Here is a 27,412-nt window from a genome sequence, read left to right as displayed (position 1 = left end):
ATTTTTATATCTTCTATAGTGTATCATTTTCTAATATACATTTACCCATACCCATACCCACTGCCGTCGAGTCGATTCCAACTTATAGCGACCCTAAAGGACACCGTAGAACTGCCCCATAAGGTTTCCAAGGAGCACCTGGTAGATTCCAAATGCCGACTTTTGGTTAGCAGCTGTAGCACTTAACCACTATACCACCAGGGTTTCTAATACACATTTAATATTCTGTAATTCAAATTTCTAATCCTAAAAATAATAATAACAAGCCAACCTCCTACTTATCTTATGCAACCTGGGACCTAAAAATTTTTACTTCTCCATACTAGAGACATGGTGAGGAGGATCTTCCTCGCCTCTTCAAAAAATAATGCTCTCCAAGTTTATACAGTTACATACCACATCACGTCCATTTGGGCCACGTTCAACCTCACATACGCCTGTGGTCTCATAAGTTATAATACAACCCTATAAGACAGAGGGTTTCCAAGGAGTGCCTGGTGAATTCAAATGGCCAACCTTTTGGCTAGCAGCCGAGCTCTTAGCCACTACACCACCAGGGCTCCAAGGTTCTAACAGAGTTCAGAAATCGACATAAAAGACATAAGGAGATGTAGCAAACGCAACAGCTTGCCGCATGCAACCCGTGTATCTCATGTCTCTAGTATGTCTTAAATCTCATGTCTCAGGGGGCTGAGTGGGCAGCCGGAGAGGCGGCAGGGCTTTGTCCAGCTCCAAGCAGCTGGAGCTCACTTGAAGTCAGCAGAGAGAGAGAAGCAGTGTAGGACGATGCTGTGATGCTAGAGTACAGGGGAAGCAGCTGGTGCTTCTGGCGGTGCCCCTCAGTGCTCAGACCCACATGGCCTTGTTACACACACAGATACATGGTATTCACACAATGTCCAAATCACATAACGTCCTATTTCACAGAATATATGGTGGATGTTAAGCAACGCATGACTGTATTGCTTTTGGAGAATGGAGCACCTCAATAGTTGCTGGTTGGGCATGCTGTGACATGCACTAGCTTTGTTCTGGAATATATGGTTTTGCTTTCCCTATGCTAACACGCAATATGCACAGGCACGAAGAGCAAGTGAGCTCACCTCCCAGGTGGAGGTGATGGTGTGTGGTGACTCAAAAAACTACGTGCTGAATCCTAGACTTTTGAACAGCTGACATACTGAACCACCTGTTTTCCAACCAGCATTTATATGGTCCCGGTATGAAAGGCTCCTACAGCAAAGCTTTGAAGTATGAAAGCAGAAACATATTTGGCATATTGGTGTTGGCTTTTAACTCACAAAGAATAAAAATAGAAATGACACCATGTGAAATCTTATCTTATTCACATTCTGGGTAAAAAGGTTGTCAGAGCGAAACAAAGTACATTCATACTGATACCATATGCCCATTCCACAAGGAGTGGGGAAGCCATGGGTGGTGGGGAGTATCGGGTGGTGGGGAGTATCGGGTAATGGAAAGGACGTACAAAGAATCCGAAACCTGAAAATCAGGAGGCAAGTCCCTCCTCCCCTATTTAGCAGCTGAGTTACTTTGGCTAAGATTTTTGTTAAAGCTCAGGTTCTTGATCAATGAAGATAATGATAATACCTACCATTGAGCATTGCTGTAAAGGTAAAACAAGGTCATGTGTGTGGAAGCACAAAGTGAATTACAAAGTTCTGGTACAAATGGTGATTGTTTATATATGGGCCGATCTGAGAGACATAAAGTTCTTTCTTAAATAGCCAAAAGCCACCTAAGTGTCTGGCAAAAAGTTGGCATATATTAAATATTTGTTGAATAATAAGAAAAAAAGAGGGAGGGGAGGAGAAGGGAATCCTCATTTTGTCCGTTGGGATCATATGAAATTAGGCTAATTCCTCTCCCAGATAAACATTTATTTAGTTACAAAACTTGTTTCCTACTTTACTCCAGAAAGGATATAAGGGAGCTTACAAAGAAAACCAAAATTCACCAACAGAGCATGAATTTTAAATGGTACAGAAGAAAAGAGAATACAAGGAAGTAGACAGGAATGAGTTTTTAAAAAGGAGCAGAGGAGGGAGTCTCGGCCTGGCTATAGTGGACCACAAACAGGTTCTAAACATTACAGCTTCGAAAACAAGAAAAAAACATGGTCAGATATGTAATGACCAACATCAGGGGCATCACTGGGGAAGTGGAGGGGAGCAGACTGCACCCAGTAACACTGTCAGAGGAGGTGACAGCAAAATGACTGTCTATAAAAATACCCCTGTCGTTAGTTATAACAACAAAAACATTTTTTCTGAGCCCAGCTTACGCGTATCAATATACCTACAAGGCTAAAATTCTGTGCTAATTTACTTTTTGAACCTTCTAATACACTCCCGTCAGAGCTGCTGTCATTATTATCCAATTAAAATGACACTCAGAACCATGTGGTTTCATCTTCACGTACAACAAGCACCGCTATTGTTTTCGATGTTGTCGGCGTTTTTACAGTCACTGATCTTGTAAAATTTTCTGTTTTATCTGCATTATTGTGGTAATTAGTATCTGTGAACCTATATCAATAACTTTTTTGCGAATGAAGTAGGAGTTAACGGAAAAGAAGGAGTGATACACGGAAATTACGGTTTGTGAGTTACATTAGCACAAAAAACATTACTAAGGATTCTATATGGTCTGGTACAGGAGGATGTCCATGGAGGGAGTGACACCATGAGTTACCTCACTGGGTGACACCAACCCTAGTGATGCCATTGCCCAACATCCATAAGGTAAAAAAATAGACCAATCATTTAAGAGAAGTACTGACCTTCTTGGTGCTGAAGATGAGACTTCTCTGAAAAGGTAACTGTGGGATGAAAGCATGATGCCCTTGGCACTGCTCTTCAATAGACAAAACAAGAAGCTTCATTGAGCTCTGCCCATATGGGCCCTCAGTATAGGCTGAAGGCATCAGACCTAGGAGCAATTCAATAAAAGGAACTTTGCATGGAGCCAGGACAGTGCAACCCACCCAGCAGAGTCTCTTCAATCTGGTTTGACTCAAGGATATAGAACAGATTACTTGCAGGAGGGAATGTTCTGCATGTCCTTCAAGCAATGCACCCCAAACATCATTCACATTCCTACAAACTTCTTAGCTCTGCCAAGGGGTAGGCAAAATAAATAATGTTTAAATGACAGCAAACACAAGACTAGGTGGCCAGGAATTCTTGGCGCAACTTAGCAAGAAGGAACAGAGTTGCTAAAACAAATCTCAACTAGCTTGTCAGAGAACTAAATCAAAAACACAAGATAGAGTTTCCTGTCATGTGAGAGAGACAGCATGACAGAAATCCCTCAGCAGCTGATGAAGTTAAGAGCATTCATTCCACTTTTATTCTCCCAAGGGGGGTTGTCTAAAGTTGAAAATACACAGAGATGAATGCTCTAAAGTGCAGATTATTTACAAGCATACAACATTATGTCTGCTCAGAAAAGTCAATACATAGATTCCTTTCCTTTCCAGAAGAGGGATCTCACAGGAGTGTAACAGGCCTGGCAAAGGCACCCAGTTTTCTCATGGCTTGGTTGGCTCAGCATGTTGCTGGTCTGGCCATTCCTTGGGCATGGCCCCCTTGCTTATGTCAGATCAAGCTCAAATTGGCCAAGCATGGGCATATTATTAATTTCTGGTGGGCAGTAAATCTGCACCCTTCTGGGTCAGGTCAGCTGTCTTTAAAGGGGCATGATGAGAAAGAAAGGCAGCCCAAAGAGAGACCTCAAAAGTCATCACCGAAGAGAGGAATCGAATAATGGATCTGGACCAGGGGAAGAACTGAAAGCACATCTCTCAGGGAAGATAAGGTGGAAAAAGAATCATAATTTTAAAGAAAACTACACTAATCATTCATTGAGCACGTTTTCTCTTGTAGACACTGTACTAAATCCTCTACATCATGGCCACAGTTAATCCAAAAAAACAACTCTAGGAAGTAGATACTCTTATTACCTACACTTTACTGAGGAAGGAACCCAGGATGAGAAAAGAACCCTTTTGGCAACTGGGTGAGGGGTGCAGGAAGACAGATGGACTAACAGTGCTGTGGCTTTCCTCCAGACACGACGGCATCCCTCAGTGTGAAGCTACAAAGACAGTCAACAGAAGGTTGGTGGGGGAAGCTCTTCAGATATTTGACAACATTCACTCCTCTAAGTAGATTCTAGAGTGCTTTGAATATCACTTAGTCTCTCAGTCATGCATTCTTGATGGGAACAATAGTCCCTAGAGGGTGAACATTTGGCACTTGGGGAAGAAGAATGAAAAAAACCTTACTCTTCTATGTATAAAGCACAGATACACAAACAGTACATAAACAGATGTAAACATATCTGTGGTATTAAAATTCAGAGAAAAGTACCTTAAAAAGCTCCTTATTAAGCTGTAATGAAACAGCAGTTGAGAAATGCTGCTGTGAAGGTTTTGAAGGAGGCTGGGGGCAGGCGGGGAGAATGTTTTAATCAAAGGCTACTTTCTATAGCTTTTTTTTTTTTTTAGTCACTATTCTTGTTCTTGGCATTTAAAATAAACATTTCCAAAGGCTTGTTTCTTCCATTCTGGCCCAGACTGCAATTATTACAAATTCCAGAAAAATATTGTTTTGCTGTCTGTTTGTAATATGATCTCTCTCAAAAGAGTCAATACAATTTTCAGTTTGTGCCTCCTTGTAACACGTCATCTTGTTGTCACAGGAGCTGTGAGGTCGCGTCGGTGATTCTGAACGCTACCTTCAGTCCCCAGAATTTCCAGCTTTATCTCACAAGTTTGACATCTATAACTCATTGCTGTCGAGTCGGTTCTGACTCATAGCAACCCTACAGAACAGAATAGTTTTCAAAGGAGTGGCCGCTGGATTTGAATTGCCAAACTTTTGGTTAGCGGGCAAGCTCTTAACCACTGCTCCACCAGGGCTCCTTGACGTCTATAGGAAGGTTAAATATACTTGGCTATCTCTTTATTAGATTTGCTTTTTTTCCCCTGATATTTCAAATACAGATGAAAGGAACTTGTATGTGGTCATGCATTATGTTGACCCTCCCAGAAAGCCAAAATCCTGGTGTTAGGTCATAGTCCTATAAAGGCCATGCAGTGACCCTCCTGCTCTGGTCTGAGAGAGAACCTGGAGAAATTGACGGTTGGTATAGTTCTTAGACTGCCTGAGGTGTTTTTTAGAGATTATTTTTGGAGCAGTTTTAGGTTTACAGAAAGTACAGAGAACCCAAGAAGACATTTAGGCAGCTAACAGACACATAAAGAAATGCTTACAATCATTAGCTATTAGAGAAATGCAAATCAAAATTACAATGACATACCATCTCACCTTGACAATACTGGTACTAATCAAAAAAAGAAAATAATAAATGTTGGAGAGGTTATGGGAAGATTGGAACTCTTATGTACTGCTGATGGGAAGGTAAAATGATACAACCACTGTGGAAAATGATATGGTGCCACCTTAAAAAGCCAAAAATAGAAATAACGTATGATCCAGCAATCCCACTCCTAGGACTATACCCTACAGAAATAAGATCCATCACACAAATAGACATATGCACACTCATGTTCATTGTAGCATTATTCACAATAATAAAAAGATGGAAACAACCTAAGTGCCCATCAATAGCCAAAGGATAAACAAACTATGGTCCATACATACAACGGAATACTATGTAAAGATGGACAATAATGAATCCATGAAATGTCTCACAACATAGATGAATCTTGAGGGCATTATGCTGAGTGAAATAAGTCAGTCACAAAAAGACAGATATTGTATGAGACCACTATGATAAAAACTCAAGAAAAGGTTTACACACAGAAAAAAACAATCTTCGATGGTTATGAGTGACGGGAGAGATAGGGAGGGGAAATCACTAAACAGATAGTAGACAAGTGTCAACTTCAGTGAAGGGAAAGACAACACACAATATAGGAGAAATCAGCACAACTTGACCAAGGTAAAGTCATAGAAGCTTCCTAGACACATCCAAATACCTTGAGAGACTGAGTTGTGGGGGCTGAGGGCTGGGGGCCATTGTCTCAGGAGACATTTAGGTCAATTGTCATAACATAGTTCATAAAGAAAATGTTCTACATTGTTCTTTAGTGAATAGCCTCTGGGATCTTTAAAGCTTGTGAGTGGCCATGTAAGATACAACTATTGGTCTAATCCCTGCTGGAGCAAAGGAGAGTGAAGAAAACCAAAGGTACTAGGAAAATATTAGCCCAAAGGACTAAAAGACCACATGAACCACAGCCTCCACCAGCCTGAGCCCAGATGAACTAGATGGTGCCCAGCTACCACCACCGACCGCTCTGACAGGGATCACAATAGTCTTTGACCAGACCGAGCAGGAGAAAAATGCAGAACAAAATTCCAATTGACAAAAAAAAGACCAGACTTACTAGTTTGACAGAGATTGGAGGAACCCCCAAGACTATGGCCCCAGACAATCAGCTAACTCAGAAACGAAGCCACTTCAGAAGCCCACCTTTCAAACAGATTAGACAGGCCTGTAAAAGCTTCTTAGTTCAATGAAATATACGAGACCAAATGGGCAACTCCTGCCCAAAAGCAAGACAAGAAGGCAGGAAGGGACAAGAAAATTGGGCAAATGGACACAGGGAACCCAGGGTGGAAAGGGCCGAGTACTGCAACCAATGTTACCCTATTATTAACATCATCCCTTTCATGAGATACATCTGTTACAACTGATGAACCAATGTTGATACATTATTATTAATTATCCATAGTTTACATTAGGGTTTACTCTTTGTTTACAGTTCTATGGGTTTTGACACATACATAATGTCATGTATCCACCATAACAGTATCCTACAGAATAGCTTCTCTGCCCTAAAAATGCCCTGTGCTCCGTTTATTCATCCATCTCCCCACCCCCTGAACCTTTGGCAACCACTGATCTTTTTACTGTCTCTGTAGTTTTGCCTTCCCTTTTCCAGAACATCTCGTAGTTGGAATCAAACAGTATCTAGATCTTTCAGGCGGGCTTGGTGCCATACTGGTTAAGTGCTATGGCTGCTAACAAAAAAGCCGGCAGTTTGAATCCGCCAGGTGCCCCTTGGAAACTCTACGGGGCAGTTCTACTCTGTCCTGTAGGGTCGCTATGAGTCAGAGTCAACTCCAGGGAAATATTTTTTTTTTTCCTTCCACTTAGCACTTAAAGGTTCCTCCGTGTCTTTTGTACTTCATAGATCATTTCTTTTTATCGTTGAATAAAATTACATTTTATGGATGTGCTACAATGTTTTTATTCATTCACTTATTGAAGGACATCCTGGTTGCTTCCTGTTTTTGGCAGTTATGAATGAAGCGGCTATAAACATTCACACACAGGTTTTCATGTGGGTATATGCTTCCAAATCATTTGGGTAAATACTAGGAGCACAATTGCTGGATCACGTGGTAAGTCTATGTTTAGCTTTATAAGAAACTGACATTTGTCTGGGATATTGACAGAAACTATTCATCAGTTAGTTCAAACTGAAGGTCTCTAGCGAGTTTCCAAAAGATAGGTAACCCTGAATATTTAATGTGTTCAATAGAAGCCTATAAATTCTTCACAGTGAATCACAGTGAATGTGACTGTTGTTGGCCTAGCAGATTTCTGAGAGCAGGCATTACCAGCCCACTTGTATTGTAGAAGAATCTTAATTATGACTTTTCTGGAATGTTTCATTTTGAACAGAGCTGCCTCAAATGAGTGTGTGGGATTAGTATTACGGTATGTTTAACATAACTTGCCCTTTCATCATACTGTATCTACTGAGAACAATAGGACAAGACCACCTATGTAGGATGTGCTAAGAAACGAGACGCAGGTTTTGCAGTTCTTTGCTCATCACATTAGGGGAGACTTGAGGGTGTGTCACAGAGATTGAGAAGTGGGGAGTTTTTTAGAAAGAGACTTTGTTGTGCGGTGGCATTTCTCCTCCACTTCCCATTGGGAAGTAGGAGTGCTTTGTTTTCACCTTAAGTCACATGAGGATGGGCTTCCAGTCTCAGAGAGCTTGTTAACCGTGCCTTGGAGACTGGAAGAGAGAGTCTAGAGGTGAACTATGTGAGAAGTTGGCTAGTTGAGGTGGCCATTGGCAGCAGAGTGAAGAGGGCTACATTGAAAATGGCCAGCCCTTGGAGAGTGGAAGGGTTCAGATGCAGATATGCTTCCCAAAGGTACAAACCCTTCTGAAGGGAGGAAGACTCAAGCCATCTGGAGAAGCAAGGTGATCCTACCAGAGAGTATGAGTGGAGGAACCACTGAGGGCCAAGGGAGGTCCTGATAACCTGCCAGGTGAGGTGCCACCATGCAAGGAACCACAATGGGAAGGACCAGGAAGGAGATCTCTGAGGAACCCAAGAGAGATATGCTCTAGAGGAGGAACTAGTATTTGTCCACTGAGCCTACCCAGAGGGCACCAGTGTAAATTACAATTATAGCAGTTAAGGCCTGCATTTTATGCCCTTACCCTTCTTGCTTTCTAGCTGTAACCCTAGAGAAGCCAGAACAACAGAGTGGAGAGAAAGAAGAGTAAGGAAATAGTGAAGAGTCCAACCACATCCTTGTTCCCCAGTGCTGGTCCCTCATCTGAAATAGACCCAAGCTGTGGGAGGGGATAGGCTTTAAATTGGATGAAAGGCTGAAATTTTCTATTCACTTGCACTGAATTTATTAATGCCTAGAAGATTAGACAATGCACTAATACCTACAAGCAAATAGAAAACCTGTGGGAGCTGCCCTTCCATCCAGGGCAGGAAAGGGCAAGTCCACAGAGAAGTTTAAAGGGACAATGGTGAGAAAGAGTCAAGTCCTGCCTATTCAATACACTGGTCATATGACACCAACAGAAGGTTCTTTTGTGTGTGTGTGTGCTTTAGGTGAAAGTTTGCAGTTCAAGTTCATTTCTCATACAAACATTTATACACATATTGTTAGACGACCCTAGTTGCAATCCCTATAATGTGACAGCACACTCACCCTCTCCACCCCAAGTTTCCTGTGTCCATTCAACCAGCTCCTATCCTTTTCTGCCTTCTCATCCCACCTCTGGACAGGAGCTGCCCATTTAGTCTCATGTATCTACTTGAACTAAGAAGTACACGCTTCATGAGTATACAGAAGTTTCTTTAGAAATAGTAATGGGGAACTCATCACCTTTCAAAACTATCCTTTCTACCAGCAGATAACCCTGCCCCATGTCTTCTACCCATCAGTTCTAATTGTATCCCATTAGCTCACATAGATTGTTCACTAACTTTTCCAATATACAGCCTCTTGGATATCTAAAAACCATTACTTTATTATGAAAATTCTCTATTCCAAGGTAATCTAGTCCACCATGAAGCAAGGCTCAGCACTTCATCCCAGCCTGCAGGAACAAATACTTTCCACCAAGAAACAATGAGCAATAAAAACTTTACCAAAGATGATGTTGAAGCAGTAGAGGAAGTGTGATGGTTAAGATTGTATGTCAACTTGGCTGGACCATGATTCTCAGTGTTTATATGTGATGATGGGATCTGCTGTGAGTAGCCGATCAGTTGAAAGGAAGTTTCCTTGGGTGTGTGGCCTGCATCCAAAAATAAGCAGACATTCTGGCTTTTGCCTGCACTGGATCCTGCAGCTGGGTCCTATTTGTTTGACCTCTGGTTCTTGGGACTTGAGCTAGCACCTTACCTGCCAGTCTTGGTATTCATCGATCTTCACAGCCTATGAGCAAGAGCCCTGCTTTCCAACCTACCAATCTCAAATTCTCCAGCCCCTGCGGCTACACGAATCAGGATAAACCTCTGTCCTGATCCACAGACTTGGGACATTCCAGCCTCAACAATCATGGCAGCCGTTTTCTTGATATAGGTCTCTCTATATATATATTTATTTATACACTTTACGAGTTTTGCTTCTTGAGATAACCCAGTCTAAGACAGGGAGGATTTCACATTCATCCATGTTCTCTCTTCCCCTAAATCTTTCCCCTTGGCTGCCCTCTATTCAGTCTCTAGCCTTCTCCTAGAATCCCAGAATACTGATGGCCATTATTCCAAGAATGATTGTATTTGCATTAGTAAACAGAAGTGTTCAACCCCAAGGATTCAATGGGCAAGTTATAAATTACAAGTAATTTTTTAATAATTTTTTTCTCATCACACAAGGTAATACCCCCAATTCCTTACATTTCCACTCAAATGATATCATTTCAATTCGTCTTACTTTCTTAGACAAGCATTCTAGTTTATTCCAGTTTAGTTATATTCATCTTTATGTGTGAAACCCAGAACCAAATGGAACATTATGCTCTAAGCAGCAAAGAGTAGAATAGGACCCTCACCTCTGACGTTCTAAAAATTTCATTTTCACTGCTGTGGCCTAAGGACTCCCAAAACTTTGATGGATCCCTTTTTACCAACTATTCATGTTGAGACTCCTGGCAACAAAACCCCTCTCTTTTTCACATAGGCTTCTACTAAACCAAAACTTTCCCCTATTCTATACTTGTGGCATTGTTTTTTAGACTCAAGAGCTGAGATCTACAAATAGGTCCCTGTTAAAAACAATTTTAACAGATTAGTTTATCATTTTGGTTGGTCAATGTTTCGTGCACTTTAGTTCTATTATATATTTAAAAAAAAGTTTTTTTTTTTTTATATATATAGCATCTCTATATTCCTAATCACTTCTAGCATCACATCTGAAATTTTGAGGCACATGCCATCCTGAAATTGTTACATAGGGCAGAACAGATCACATGGCTCTGTAGTCTGCCCTATAAATTTCTATCTAAATTAGCATTTCTCCATTAATCAACATTCTTGGTAAATTCTACTGATCATTACATTATTTTCTAAATGCTTTTAAATAGAATAATTGAGTGTTCTTCAATTTTTCCAAGAGTCAACATCATGCTCCTATTCTATATTTTCTGTAATCCACACTTTGCTGTACTCCATTTGTCTCGATTGTCTAGTGCTGCTGTAACAGAAATACCACAAGTAGATGGCTTTAACAATGAGAAATTTATTCTCACAGTTTGGAGGCTAGAAGTCCAAATTCAATGTGCCAGCTCCAGAGGAAGGCTTTCTCTCTCTGTCAACTCTGGGGGAAGGTCCTTGTCATCAGTCTTCCCCTGGACTAGGAGTTTCTCAGTGCATGGACCCCGGGTCCAAAGGACATGCTATTCTCCTGCCTCTTGTTTCTTGGCAGCATGAGGTCCCCATGTCTCTCTGCTCGCTTCTCTCTTTTATATCTCAAAAGAGATTGACTTAAAACACAGCCTAATCTTGTAGATTGAGTCCTGCTTCATTAACATAACTGCCTCTAATCTTGCCTCATTAACATCATAGAGGTAGGATTTATAACACATAGGAAAATCACATCAGATGACAAAATGGTGGACAATCACACAAAACTGGGAATCATGGCCTAGCCAAGTTGACATACATTTTTAGGGACACAATTCAATCCATGACAACATCCTAAAATCAGAGCTATAGTGCCATGTATAAGGAGGCATCATACACATGGTAGATATTATCAATTTGAATGTTCATTGTAAAAATGTTCTGGCAGATGGCAGTGAAATGCCCTATTCTTTAAAAATCAACATATTATGATAATTTTCCAGCAGATGGAATCAAAGTATCCTGAGGAAAACCAAATCCACTGACATCAAGTCAATTCTAATTCATAGCAACGCTATAGGACAGAGTAGAACTGTCCAATAGGTTTCCAAGGCTCTAAGTCTTTATGAAAGCAGACTGCCACATCTTTGTCCTATGGAGCAGCTGGTGGGTTTGAACTGCCGACCTTTTGGTTAGCAGCTGAGTGCTTTAACAGCTGTGCCATCAGGACTCCTACCTTGAGAAGGGGGTGCCTTTTTCTAATGCACAGAAAGGCTACAGATGGTCTAATGGTAGCTCTGCTGAAAATCATGTTAATTCACCTCCAATCTGTTGGTCAGCACGAATTCCCTACAATTTCTCATAGATATTGACAACAGCTTGGGATATAATTCATTTCAGCCTGGTTCTCAGTATTTCCTTAACTATGTTTGATTCCAATTCTCTTTTTACACACTCTGTGTTCTACTATTTCTAGTTCAAAGACCAGATCCCTGAGAGAGAAATTGGATGAATAGATTAGAATCATTCTGCCTTCTTTGTCAACACCCTCTGGGCCAAGCTGTGGACATACCACTCTCTTCTTTTATGCACACTGGAGTCCCTTCCTCCCTGGCTTCTTATGCCCAATTCCCCAAGTGCAGCCCAAGATCCTCTGCCCATTGTGCAGAGCTTCCTCTCTGATCCCATTTCACTGATAACTGCCATTAATTTAGCTTCTAATCTCACACCTGCCTCACTGCTACTTGTCCTCATCAACTTAATGTGATTATCAAGCTCTTCCTCCTGCTTTGAATCAAAGGCCTCCTTCATTGGGTCCACTATACTTTTCCCTCAATGTTGTTGTGCGTCATCAAGACTCCTAGAGACCTTATAGGGTTTGCAAGGTTGTAATTTTTAAGGAAGCACATGATCATATCTTTCTCCCACAGAGCGGCGGGTGAGTTCAAACCACTGACCTTTGAATTAGCAGCCGAGCACTTAACTACTGCATCACCAGGGCTCTTTTTTCCTTCAATACCTACCTATAAATTTTTTCTGAGTCAGTTTCCTGTTCTGAAACTCTGCCGTTCAGACTGTCAGCTGGCCTGTGAGTCGTTCCCTAGTGAAGGTGCCTATCTCCTGTTATTCCTGCCAAGCTTCCCCCAGAGGCAAAGCCATCACTACCCCTGCTGGACAACATGGGCTGAGAAACCCACAATTCCTCTCTTTTCACTTGAAAATTCTCACTGATCTTTCTCCATAGAGACAATAAAGTGTTTCTACCATTAAATCATCAGTGCCTTCCCTTTTTTTTTTTTTTTTTTTTTTTTGCCACTTCCTTGGAGAAAAGTTTTCTTTCGCAGCTCCCTTTTTTTAGTTTTGCTGTTCACATTTCTCATGTGGCCTTCCTGTCAGAATGCCATCGTGTATCACAAATTTAATTTGGGGCTGGTGGCCAATGTCACAGCACCTCCTCAAGTCACTGGAGTTGTCTAACTATTAAGGATAAAAGAGTCCAATCACAAGATTCTTGTCCTAGCAAATGGACGTATTGCATTGATTCATTCATGCATACATGCATGCATTTGTTCCACACGCACTCAGAAGCATAAACTTACAATCTCGGAAACCTAAAGTCATACTTCAAATACAGTTGGAGTCCTGTGTGAGTCCAGTTTGTGCATGGAGTTGTATTAAAATAAACTATAATTTGATAAGCAAAAATAATTAAAAACAAATAAAACCATTATCTGTAGAAAGCAGAAGACCATATTTTTAGTGCTCAGAAATTCACCTCAGTGTTCTTTTTCCATGCCTCTCTTATGCTCAGTCTCTTTCAGCTCCTGTAAAAATTCCCTGGGCACTTTGGGTCACCATGACAAACTGAGCTGTAATAAAAGGACCTCCCACCCCTACCTCAGCAAGTAGAAATTCAAGATAAAATGCACACAAAAAATAAATACATAAATAAGATGTTTTTAAATACACAGATGAATTAGCATACAAGAAAAAAAATCCTCAGATAGCAACAATAAAGGAAGAATGCAAAGCTGGACTAGGGTGCAAAAACTAAAGCCAAATGACTCACAGAGGGATTAGAACTGAACCTGGACCTTAGGGGTGAGAGGCTTAGGAACAAAAGACGATGCCTCAGGTTCTTGCAAAAAAGGAAGACAAGAATTGAGGTCACCCACCACACCATGGGCTGGGAGGGCTATCTGGGACATCACACCGAGGCCCGAAAAACTCCACACACTGACCTGGAGAAAGGGAAGTCAATAGCAGCACCTGTGGTGTTGGTCTGTTTTGTTTTCTCCTGTGTGTCCTCATATCCTAGCACAGACCTGGAATGTAATAGATGCTCAATAAATATTTGCCAAATGAATGAATGAATGAGTAATGGGGAAGGAGGTCACACAAAAAAATAAAAGGAAAAAAGACCTAATGTGACACAATCTTTAATGTATTTATATAAAATGATATATGTGTATATAAGAAATTAACTTTTAAGTATTTAATGAATATATCTATAACTACATATATACATATGTGCATGCATGTATATACATATGTGCATGCATGTATATATGTGTTTATATATATACATTGTCTTGGTTATCTAGTGCTGCTATGACAGAAATACCACAAGAGGATGACTTTAACAAAGAGAAGTTTATTCTCTCAGTTTAGGAGGTTAGAAGTCCAAATTCAGGGTGCTAGTTCTAAGGCAAGGCTTTCTCTCTCTGTCAGCTCTCGGAGAAGGTCCTTGTCATCAATCTTCCCCTACCAAGGAAGGCCCCAGTTCCTGGGTCCAAAGGATATGCTATTCTCCTGACTCTCGTTTCTTGGTGGTATGAGTTCCTCCTGTCTCTCTGCTTGCTTCTCTTTTATATCTCAGAAGAGATTGGCTTAAAACACAACTTAATCTTGTAGATTGACTCCTGCCTCATTAACAGTATTAAGGTAGGAAAATTGCATCAAATGACAAAATGGTGGACAATCACACAGTACTGGGAATCATGGCCTAGGCAAGTTGACACATATTTTCGGGGGATACAATTCAATCCATGACATACATATATACATATACAAGTACATATACTTGTATATTAGTACATGTATATGTATGTGTACATAACTAAATCTACATGTATTTGTATAAAAACATATGTATTTGTACATGCAGCCAAAATCTTGGAAAAAGGGACTAAGTATCTGAACTGAGAGGGAAGAGTTTCTTTCTATTGAATACCCTATTGCACAATTTGATTTTTTTCCCATTTGTACATCTATCTTTCACACCAAAAAGTTTTAAAAAGAATTAGATAACTACTTAGATACATAAAGGATATTCTGTCTATCTCACCCCAATTTTGTGAAGATTTTAAATGAGACAAAGTACGTGAAAGATGCTCCTAAACTATGAGTTCTATGCAAATGTGAGTTGTGAGTATAATGATTCTTTCTGTTAAAATAACAGGTGCGCTTTCTGTCCCCTGACTAGACCTGGACTGATACACCAGCAATGACAATGTAAGGAACCATGAGCATCCTCCTTGGGTGAGATCCTGTGGATGGTTCAGGAGACCAGGCTAGTCCCCTGCAGGCTGTGTTTCCTCTTAGTCTGAGACATCTACAGATCTGGGCAACCTCTATATTCTTGTGTAACCTTTATCTGTAACTGAAACATAATAATTAGCTAAGTCAGGGGTCAGGCTTGGTTTTTAATACCAGGAAAAAATCTCATTCACAGTAGCTCTCTAGCTCCCAAACTAAATACATGAGTTCCTGTCGGGTGGACTCTCTCATTATTGAGATTCTGTCTTTGCCAATCTAAGCTACTGTTTCTCCTACTAGAGTCACTCAGAGATAGGCATGTTTGTTCTAGAGCTTTCTTTCCTGATAACAAGAGAAATGCAATAGAAGTTTCTGCTCTGAGAACACAACTAACTAGACATATTTGGCCTTGCAATTTTTTGGGTAAATATTTACCAAGCAGCCACAAAGCAAGTGGCACCATTAAGTCTGCGTGTCAGAAGGGCTCTAGTCTCTGTCTTGCACGGGGAAAAGCAAATACCTTGTATGTTATTTCTTTTGTGATGAGAAAAGTAGACACCCTGACAGAGACAGGTCTACAATGGAGCCATCACCCACTGTCATCTAGCCCATTTTACCCCTGTGGACAGAGGACTCCACAGCCAGGGCTCCAGGCCCCAACATGAACACTGTCACTGGCCTGATGCCTGTGTGCTGCCATTGGTCCGGTGCCTTGTTGCTGGCTTGTGACTGAGGCAGCCCAGCACATATTTCCTTTGTAGAAAAAGCCTAAACTAAAAATTAGACCAAACTAGAGACAACGTACAGTGCCTAGTGCCAGGCAGTGTGATGACAACACCAGGGGCACCTTGAGAGTTGGCAGCTTCGGCAACCTTAGGGGACTGACCACTTGCCGTGGACACCGACATCCCCGTATGGACACTCACTGCAGTGGCAGGGGCGAGGTCCCACTTTATGAGGTTTTGTGGGCAAACGCATCAGGAGACTGCACTGAAGGCAGGAAGGAAGCTTGTGGGCAGAAGATTCTGAAAACCAAACCCACTGCTGTCAAGTCATTTCTGGCTCATAGTGACCCTATAGGACAGAGTAGAACTACCCCATAGGGTTTCCAAGGCTGTAAATCTTTATGGAAGCTGACTGCCACATCTTTCTCCCTCGGAGTGACTGGTGGGTTCGAACCACCAAACTTTTCATTAGCAGCTGAGCACTTTAATCACGGCACCACCAGGGCTCCTTAGCAGAAGACTAGAAGTTGCAAAAAAGATTGACAGCTCCATAAAGGAACTCACATGAGATGTGCCCTGGGACAACCAGGGGAGGCTCCAGGAACCTCTACCTAAGGTCCAAAGAGAGGGTGATCTTAAAGAACACCCATGGAGAGTGTGTGCTAAGTCCCAAAGACAGTTGGGGAAAGCTACACTTAAAGAGAGGACTATGGAAGGAAACCGCTAACTGTCTGGCAGTTTGTCGTACTGTGGTGACTTGCATGTTGCCATGATGCTGGACGCTATGCCACTGGTATTTCAAATACCGCAGAGTCACCCATGGTAGACAGGTTTCAGCAGTGCTTCCAGACAAAGACAGACTAGGAAGAAAGGCAAAGACCTTCTGAAAATTAGCCAATGAAAACCCTGTGGATTTCAACAGAATGCTGTCCAATATAGTGCTGGATGATGGGCCCCCTAGGTTGGACGGTACTGAAAATACACAATGGCTGCAACAATGGACCCCAGCATACCAAGGATCTTGAAGATCACGCAGGACCAGAGAGCATTTTGTTCTTTTGTACAAGAAGTCATCATGAATTCAGGCCAGCTAGATGGCAACTAAAAACAACATGGAAGGAAAACAGCAGGGGGCTTAGGGAACACAGTACAATCATCACAGAGAACCTGTGCCCCCTTGGGCCAAGTGCATTGTAGTAAGCAAAGAAGAGAACAAAACAAAACAGAAGCGTCATCCTTTATTCCTACCTTACCACTTTTGCCCTCCCCATTATCAAACTCTGGGCATTTACTTGAACTCCTTCAGAAAAATAACTAATCAGATCTCCATCAAAGTCAAATGCATAATCAGTCCAGGGAATGTAGGCAAGGCGTGGTTATCTGATAGGTATCAGATGGATCAATAAGTAGAAAGGAGGACTAACCAGCAAACAACTCTTCAGAAAGAACCATAAGGCTGATTGCCCAGGTTCACTACACACCCAGCACCTTAGAGAGCAGCCGGAGACGCCCTTGCAAGGCAGAAAGAGAAAGGTTTGGCCACACGGGTCACTCTCGAGTCAAGCCCTGGCTGTGTTCTCCTCAGTATTCACATTCTTACCGAAAAATTGTAGAAACCAAGGTTTCACTAAAATTACACTTAAAATCAATCAGTGTTTCTTCCAGCATGTGCTGAGAGAAAAGCCAAGCTCACATCTCAGTGCAAACCACCCTCCCCTTCCATGGCCGTGTGCAGAAGCAGCAGGAAAGACGGTCCCATATGGAAACCTTAGTAATTACTACGGGAATCTGCCGAATGCCACCAGGCTGGGAAGACGACTTAATTAAGTGCCACCTCTGACAGTTCTGATTGGGAAATTAGGGACATGGTCACAGGGTATCATCCAGGCAGCGATGTGCTTTTTTTGTTCAAACACAATGACAGTCTTTTCTTTTGCCTACAACAAACAGGAGAGCTGTAATTACACAATGTCAAACTGCAGCTGGGTGTTTTATTTGTAATTTCGTATTTTCCTGTGGGGTTTTACAATCAAAAATATGAAGTGCCTCCCCACTTGGATGGCAGCTATGTTTAAGGTACTTGACACACCGTGACACTCCATGGTCCTAATTCCACTTCTCACGGCAAAGAGAGGGTAGCAAGTCAAAATCTGGTGGTTTGCAACTTTTGTAGCCAAGAATCATTGGTTCCAGTGACATCTTATGTGGATGCCCTATGTGCGAAACAGACAAAAATGGACAAGAGTAGAGCTCCTCTGATTAAGGCAGGGGTGTGGGGTGCATGTTCTGGAACCGCCCCCCCCCCCCAGTACTCTCTGTATTGCTCTTTTCTGCAGCCTCTGAGAGGTCTCTGCAGAGTGCAGTTTAACTTTCCCTGATCTTAGAGCAATGGAGCCCTGGTGGCACAGCAATTAAAAACTCAGCTGCTAACCAGAAGGTCGGCAGTTCAAAACCCTATGGGGCAGTTCTACTCTGCCCTATAGGGTCACTATGAGTCAGAATCAACTCAATGGCAATGGTTTTCTTTAAATTGTGAAACAGAAGCCCAAAAAACAGAAGAGCGGGATTCATTTTTCCTTAAGTCAGCATCTGTCAAGAATCTATTTAATTCATTAATTAATGAGGGAACCAGCAAGATAATTACAACCTGTTCAAAGAAGCATTCAAAGAACATACATACCAAGGCAACTGAGATGACTGAAACGATTTTACAAATACATACAAAACTAGTCAGTAGCCACAGTGCAATAATCAACTGCATCATCACTGGATAAAATTCATTTGCATTTCTAAGGACAAGAACAATTTGCATCGCTATCAGTTTTTTACAATTTACAGCTATAAAAAAGCTATAAAATAGCTCAAATGCAATGAAAGATAACACGAAGGGTACACTAGACAGTACACCCAGTCATCTCTGGCCCATTTCCAAGTCTTCCACAGCTTTTCCTGCCAAAATATATACCTCCCAGGTGCTAGGACCACCTGCTCAGATGCAAAGGTGTTCACTTCCAAGGGCTGGAGCAGGGGGAGGCACAGGATGAGAGAGGGTGTCATCCTTCAGGTCTCAGGATCTTTTAGAACGGCCCTTCCTCCACCCCCCACCTCTGACCCTCTGCTGCTCCCAAGGCCCTGACAAACCAAAAAAAAAAAAACCAAACCCAAGTGACCCTATAGGACAGAGTAGAACTGCCCCATAGAGTTTCCAAGGAGCGTCTGGTGGATTCAAACTGCCGGCTCTTTGGTTAGCAGCCGTAGCACTTAACCACTACGCCACCAGGGTTTCCAGGCCTGACAGGGAGATATGAATTCTTCAGTAATTACAGTGCTTCCTTGGCTCCTCCTGGGAGGTAAGGCTTTCTGGAATTCAGCACCAAGCTTTCCCCTCCCATCTTTTGCCCCTGCTGCCAAACCCCACTTCCATATCTCTTTTCTCTCTCTCCAATTCATCCTTCCAGCATCAGCCTAGTCCTGGCCAAGCATCTGTCTTGGGCTACTTCCCTAAACTGGAAGTCTACTGGCATCAAAAGCAACAGTTTCCTGTCCTCTCTGTCATGCCTCCCAACCACTTTGAGTCTTCAAGCTGAAAGGATGAGACCAGAGACCTGGATTTTTATCTCAACTCCACCACTTACTGGTTATGTGAGCCTGGGTAAGTGACATCACTTTCCTAAGCTTCAGTTTCCATCATCCTGGACCTCAGCATCACTGCAAGAATAAGGGAGTGTAGCAGATGCTGTGGTCCTCCCACTAGATCCTCTACCTAGGACTCAGGTACTCTTTTCGCCAGCTCACAGCACAACCCTTCCCTGGAAAATGCTCTCTGCCAAAGGGAGTCATCTGACCCAAGTTATGACCCGTTTCCAGGGCAGTTCACAGGTGGTGACTGCTCTAGGTGGGGGTCCAGAAGCTCAACTCTCTTGCTTCAATTCAGGACATCTCTGAAGGGCCGTCCCAGCTTCAGTGTTCTCCATGGGATCAACCTAGATCTCTGTTGCAACTGCATCACAATTTGACTCCTCCGTCTGCCCAAGCCTGCCTGTTTCACTCCCTTACGATGTATTCCTAAGGGCATTACCCAATAAATTCTCACACACGGGCCTCAGAGTCTCAGGGTCTATTTCTTGGGGAATCCAATCTTGGAAGAGTGAGATGCTTATGAGCATACAGGAGGGGCTCAAATATGCCACTAAAAAGTCATGTGACCTTCACTGAGTCACTTCCCTCTAGCGTCGGTTTTCTGATCCCTGAGAGTGTCAGCCAAGCAGTCACTACATTTCTTTTGAGCACTCACATTCTAACAGTTTCTGAATCTACAAACAGTAGAGAGAGGGAATGTGGGCTTGAGAGATGACACCAAGCACGCCGCTGTCCAGGCTTCACAAACAGTAGGAATCCACGCTGATGCAGTTAGGAGACATAGGTAGTCCAGTCTGGGTAACTTGGCTGAAAAGTGAAGGGGTGAGGCGGGGTGGCTTGGTTTTTGCCATGCTCCAACGGAGACTAGTCCTGACAGGGTGGGAGGGGGAACCCGCCCCGAGGGAGGTAAGATGGTCTGAGATTGTTTTCCTTCCTCATCCTACCAAGCTGCCAGTAACTGATATCCCTGGGAAAGGCTGGCATCCTACAGAGCTACATTCTCCCTAAGTCTGCGTCCCCCTTGGCCAGGCCCCCCACATCTCAGATAAGAGGCGGAATCTTGTCAGCCAGCAACAGCAGCTGACACGCTCAGGGGATGAAGCTTCAGTCGCTTTGAGGGTCACTGTTTCTTGCCCCACAATGCCCCGAAGTGTAAGTATGTGGTGTAGCCCTCAATCCCTTGAATAGGGTACAACACAGTCCCTGAAACTCACATTTCTCATGCCCGGCTTGAGGTTGAGAGGGACCAGGGACCTTAGGTAGCCCATAAATGCTGCCGGGAGCTGCATAGGCAGGCAAGGACGTACTGAAACTCATATGCGTGTGCACGTATGCAGGCTCGCCTCCCACCACTTTACGACTGAGATTCTTGTCACCTCATTCCCAAGGAAATACACACAATTCAAACCAAACTTACATTGTTGTCGTTAGCTTCTGTGGAGTCGTCCGACTGGTGGCGACCTTATGTATAACAGAAGGAAACTTGCCCGATCTTGCACCATCAAGTTTGTTGGTATGTTTGAGCCCACTGTTTTGGCTATTTTCTCAATCTATCTCATTGAGGGTTTCCCTCATTTTTGTTGGCTCTCCACTTTACCACAAGCTTGCATGTAGCTGCTTATTATTTGTGAGACTTTGGGCAAATTAAGTGTTCCAAGGCTTAGTTTTTTCACCTCTAAAATTGAGATGGGTATTGGTTTGAGTACCACTCACTGTTATAATAGGTAAACTTCAAAAATCTCAGTGGCTTAACACAACATGAGCTTATTTCTTGCTTTCTCGAAGTCGAAGACGAGTGTTACTGCATGGCTGCTGTCTTCCAAGATGTGATTCAGAAACCAGACCCCTTCCAGCTTGCAGCTTCCAGCATCACCATACCACTGTGGCACAAGACGGAGGAAGAGAAAAGAAGATGGAGGGTAAGATATGAGAGGATTCTTTAGGTCAGGCCTGGATATAACACACAATACTTCCACCCACGTGCCTTTGGCTGAAGCTCAGTCATAATTCCAGGCTTAACTGCAAAGGAGTCTGGGAAATGTAGTTTAGTTATGTGCCCAGAATGAGGAAACAGGATTTCTGAGAAGCCAGCCAGTTCCGGCAACAGGATGATAACCTTATAGGATTGTTGTAGGTGTCTCTGGGTGTGCAAATGGCTAATGCATTTGTCTGCTAATTGAAAAGTTGGAGGTTTGAGTCCACCTAGAGGCACCTCAGAAGAAAGTCCCGGCTATCTATTTCTGAAAAATCAGGCTTTGAAAACTTTATAGAGTACAGTTCTACTCTGACACACGTGGGGTCACCATGAATCAGAGTCGACAGCAACTGGCTTTTTGGTTTAGTAGGGTTAAGTAAGACAATAAGCATCCCAGGTACACAACGAGTATTCAGTAGATATTGTTACTGATTTTACGAGGAGGGCAACTCCACAGGCTCCCAAGAACTGGCTGTGATGCTACATCAGACATGGGTCCCAAGCCAGTAAGGGTGGCTCTGTCTTGCCCACAGAACATCCATAATAGGCTCAGTTAGGGTTATCAACTCAAAATAACACTTTTGCTAACTCCCCTTGGATAATTTTCTTTTGGATAAATATTTACTAAGGAGGAAAGCAAATGGGTTTTAGTTCTCCGGAAGGAGAAGGTAAGGAAATAATGGGTGCTTTAATTGCAGTTTCAACTCTGTCCACATACTATGCTGAGACCAGTTTTCTTTCTGAAATACCAGAAGGCTATTGGACTTGGAATGACAAGAATTAATTATCCTTCCAAGAACTTCCAGTTAGTCTAAAAGAAGGGTGTATATACCTCCTACTAATTTAATATTGGTCCCACTCCTAAAAAAATAATAAGACTGGCTTTATTTTGCGAAAAGTACATTCGCCTCTTTCCTGCCTAATAGCCTTATTTTAAAAGTCCTCCCTGTTGTTGTTATGTGCCATCAAGTCGGTTCCAATTCATAGCTACCCTATGTACAACAGAATGACACACTGACTGGTCCTGCACCATCCTCACAATCAGTGGTATGTATGCTTGAACCCGTTGTTATAGACACTGTGTAAATCCATCTCATTGAGAGTCTTCCCCTTTTTTGCTGACCCTCTACCAAACATGATGTCTTTCTCCAGGGACTGGTCCCTCCTGATAACAAGTCCAAAGTATGCGAGATGAACTCTCACCGTTCTCGCTTCTAAGGAGCATTTTGACTATACTTCTTCCAAAACAGACATGTTCATTCTTCTGGCAGTCCATGGTGTATTCAATACTCTTCACCAGCTCATAATTCAGAGGCATCAATTCTTCTTCCATCTACCTCATTCATTGTCCAGCTTTTGCATGCACATGAGGCAATTGAAAATACCACGGATTGGGTCAGGGGCATCTTAGTCCTCAAAGTGACATCTTTGCTTTTTAACACTTTAAAGAAGTCTTTTGCAGCAGATTTGCCCTGTGCAATATGTCATATGATTTCTTGACTGCTGCTACCATGGCTGTTGATTGTGGATCCAAGTAAAATGAAATCCTTGACAACCTCAGTCTTTTCTCCATTTATCATCCAGTTGTGAGGATTTTTGATTTCTTTATGTTGAGGTGTAAACCATACTGAAGGCTGTGGTCTTTGATCTTCATCAGTAAGTGCTTCAAGTCCTCTTCACTTTCAGCAAGCAAGGTTGTGTCATATGCATATCGCAGGTTGTTGATGAGTCTTCCTCCGATCCTAATGTCACGCTCTTCTTCCAGCTTCTCAGATTATTTGCTCAGCATACAGATTGACACACACCTTTTCGTGACTTTAAACCCCTCAATATCCCCTTGTTCTGCTCAAATGACTGCCTCTTGGTCTATGTACAGGTTCTGCATGAGCACAATTATTTTGGAATTCATTCTTTCCAATATTATTCATAATTTGTTATGATCCACACAGTCAATTCCTTTGCATAGTCAATAAAACACAGGTAAATATCTTTCTGGTGTTCTCTGCTCTCAGCCAAGGTCCATCTGACATCAGCAGTGATATCCCTTGTTCTGCATCCTCTCCTGAATCCGGGTTCAATTTCTGGCAGTTCCCTGTTGATGTACTGCTGCAACCTTCAGTCTCCCTGTTAATAGGGGTCTCCCTATTAGCCCCAAATGCCTCTGCCTAAAACATTTGAGACAAAGGCTCCATGCTTAAATCACTTCTCTCTGACATCCAAGTTTTCTTTCAGTGGTAGAGCAGAGGAGAGGGTTTGTATTAATGCCAACACATAAGGAAAAAAAAAAAAAACAGCAATTATTTGATTTCCCTTACTGCTACAGCGTGGAAACCCTGGTAGCGTAGTGGTTAAGAGCTATGGCTGCTAATCAAAAGGTCAGCAATTCAAATCCACCAGACACTCCTTGGAAACTCCATGGGGCAGCTCTACTCTGCCCTGTAGGGTTGCTATGAATAGGAATCAACTCAGTGGCAATGGGCATGGTTTTTGGTTGTTTTACTCCTATAGCAGATTTGATTTTGACTCCTACACTCTGCACATATATGCACACACACCTACCAACAACAGCAAGAGCTCTTGGCTGCATTTGTCATTTTGTCTTGAAGACATGGGAAAGATGAGGGAAATGGGAAGGAGGGAGGGATATAGAAAAAAGGAAGATGAAGTATAAAATAATTGAGAGGAAAAGGTAAGAGAAAGTTCTTTGGAGTCATATATACTGTAAATCGTGGCCCGATGCCCAAATAACTTGAGTTCTCATAATCTAAGTTCTTTATAAGATAAGCACATTGCAACCAATAATATTTTAGAGCTGAAAAATACAGAAAAGCAGAGAATAAAATGATTTTGTAACAAAATGCATCAGTCATTTGAAAAATATTGGCTTATTGTATTACATAGATCTTCCAAATGTTGACTTATTATACAATACAAAAAATCCCATTTGTTATTATTACGTCAGCTAACCATCTCATCAGAAAAGCCTTTAAGTATTGAGTAACTGCCAAGTTCATGGTGGCAGAAATAAGCTTTCTAAAATTCTAATTTTTGAAAACTTGTATTTTATCATTGGTAACAAATACTGTCAATTATTTTCCTTGAAATGGTAGACTCATTTTGTTCATTTTCAGAAAAAATATATGCCAAATACCCTAGTCTGAATAACCATAGTTTACCTGTCAGTCATACCTTTAAATAGAAGTGGTGTTCCATGAAAAAAAGAGATTAATTGAGTTCTCAAGTCAAATACATAAGTGCTTTTCCTAAGATAAGCATCATACCTTGGAATGCAGATATTTTATGCCTACTTCATCACCAAGAATTTTTTTTTAAAGTGTACACAAAGGCCAAGGCTTAATACAATTAATAATTTTTGCCACTTCCTTAAGGTCATTCTTAGTGAAACTGGCAGGTTTATTTTTTTCACTTCAAATGTGTGACAGTGAAGAATAATACAATGACTGGTACACTGGTGCCTCAGCCTTGCTTTATGCTAAGGCCCCAGCAGTGCTGCAGACCATTAGGTTTGTGCTATGTAATACAAATATCAACACAGTGGAAAAGGCAAAGAACATCTTTGTGTTGTTATGAAGACAGCTTTGACATTGAAGACTCCCTGACAGGGTCATGGGGACTCCCTGGGGTCCACAGACCCCACTTTTTGAGCAGCTGTTAGAGATAAAGCTGAAGTCCTCCTCATCCTCCACTAATCCCAGTTCCTTCAATACCCATCACTACCTCCCAGCTGCCAAGGTAACACAATCATAGGATTGGCATGTATCCTGTCTTAGTTTTCTGGTGCTGCTGTAACAGAAATACCACAAGTGGATGGCTTTAAAGAAGAGACACTTATTCTCTCACAGTTTTGGAGACTAAAAGTCCAAGTCAGGGTCTCAGCCATGTTGAGTCCTTCTGTGAGCTTCTCTCCTCATTTCTGGTAACTGCTGGCAATCTTGAGGTTCCTTTGTTGATTATAGGTGTATCTGTAGCGTCTTCTCCCGTGCATATTTATGTCCCTGTGTCTATTCTGCTGTTTTTATAAGACACCACTCAGAAATGTTTAGTTTTAGGACCCACCCTACTCAGTTACGACCTCTTTAACATAAGAAAAGAAGACCCCTATTTCCAAAAAAGGTCGTATTTACAGGTATAGGAGTTGGGGCTTTCATGTTTGCTTTTGAGAGATACAATTCAACCCATAACATACGTCTACGTAGGACTATATCCTTATAAAATCTATAGTTTTTTAAAAATATTTTTACATTTATATAAATATCACGCTGCACGCCACTTTGCAACATGCTATTTTCACTCAACAATGTATTTTTGATTAAACTAAAATTGATTCAAACAGATCTCACTCTCGCTTTTAAATGTATCATATTCCACAAAATGTATTACCCATTTTGCAAATTCTTTCCTCTATTATAGGACATTTGAGTGGTTCCCTATTTTTTTCTTTTGAAAATATTGGTTTTATTTTGTTGTTTACATTTCTAAGCAGTGCATTTTTTATGTATTGTGAAATGTCCCATACATATAAAAAGCTATACATAACATATATGTGATATAAAGAGCAACATGCCCTGGAGTCCCCAAGACAAGTGTGCACTCACACCCCTGAATAAGCGTCATACTTGGCAGGGGAGGGTGAGACTGTCCCGGGAGTGTTGGGTCTGATTTCTCACTTGTGCGTGTTGGCAGGGCTTCAGGTGCCCCATGAAGACATGAAAAGATATCATTCTTGAAGGCTGAGATGAAACTTGCTCTTTTACTCAGGGACAAGGCCCTCATTTTCTGGGACTGAAAGATACACAAAGTTTCCTTGTTTCCCTAAAGCAGGGCTCGGTAGGCAAGACAGGTCGTTTTCCACTGTCCAGTCTCAGCACAAGAAAGCGCAATGATTTGGGGGAAAAACAAAATGCCTTCAGTGTATCTTAGGGCCCAAGTATGCACCATGACAAACAAGTGATTGCATTCTTTGTCAGTCATGTCAATTTTTAGCAATTATATTTTAAAAAGTGGTTTAAAAAACTTGCTATCAAGTTGATTCTGACTCATAGTGCCCCTAGAGGACAGGGTAGAACAGCCCCATAGTGTTTCCCAGGATCAGCTGGTGGATGCAAACTGCCTACCTTTCGGTTAGCAGCTGAGCTCTTTATCCCTGTGCCACCAGGGCTCCAAAAAGTGGTTACTAGAGGGGGGAAGTGATTACTTTGTAGTACATGTTTTTTAATTTCTTTTTCAGACACTTTAAAAAAAAAAAGGATGTTTCATGGTTAGAGTTGAGGTCCAAAGGAAAGAACATGGGTGGGTCAGAGATGAATCCAGCTTCCTACTCTTTCATTCCTCAGATGTGTGACATTGAGCAGGTCACTTAGAGTCACTGGATGTCAGCATCTGCATTTGTCAAAGGGACATGTCCCTAATAAGACAATGTTTGCAAAGTGCATGGTACAATATAAGTGCATAATAAGTAATAGCTGTGGATGCTTATTGTCAACCACAGAATTATATAACAACTTATTTCTAAATTTTATTTATTTTGTTGTTGTTGAGAATATACACAGCAAAATATACACCAATTCAATAGTTTCTACATGTAAAATTTAGTGACGATGATTACGCTCTTTGAGTTGTGCAACCAGTCTCGCCCACCTTTTCTGAGTTGTTCCTCCTTTATTAACATAAACTCACTGTCCCCTAAGGTTCCCATCTAATATTTTGAGTTGCTGTTAACAATTTGATCCTAAATAAAAAAACGCATTGCTGTCGAGTCAATTCTGACTCATAGTGACCCGATAGGGCAGAGTAGAACAGCCCCATAAGGCTTCCGAGGAGCGGCTGGTAGAGTCAAACTGCCA

At 41.9% G+C, this 27,412-nt stretch overlaps 1 protein-coding gene across 5 annotated transcripts in view; it reads right to left on the bottom strand.

Annotated features, from left to right (window-relative positions):
- Nucleotides 1-2,981, bottom strand: part of PALM2AKAP2 (PALM2 and AKAP2 fusion) — a 578,232-nt gene extending 575,251 nt beyond the window's left edge. For 4 of the 5 annotated variants that reach the window (XM_049896006.1, XM_049896008.1, XM_049896011.1 and 1 more), the window contains exon 1: nt 2,804-2,874. In XM_049896006.1, coding sequence (XP_049751963.1) covers nt 2,804-2,859 — 56 coding nt within the window. In that variant the 5' untranslated portion in view covers nt 2,860-2,874. Of the gene's footprint in view, nt 1-2,803 lie in introns of all 5 variants that reach the window. The other variant, XM_049896024.1, reaches the window with a different exon arrangement.
- Nucleotides 2,982-27,412: the final 24,431 nt, after the last annotated feature.

Source organism: Elephas maximus, chromosome 9, assembly GCF_024166365.1.
Source record: "Elephas maximus indicus isolate mEleMax1 chromosome 9, mEleMax1 primary haplotype, whole genome shotgun sequence".
Lineage (NCBI taxonomy): Eukaryota > Metazoa > Chordata > Mammalia > Proboscidea > Elephantidae > Elephas > Elephas maximus.
This window is presented reverse-complemented; position numbering and strand designations above follow the sequence as displayed.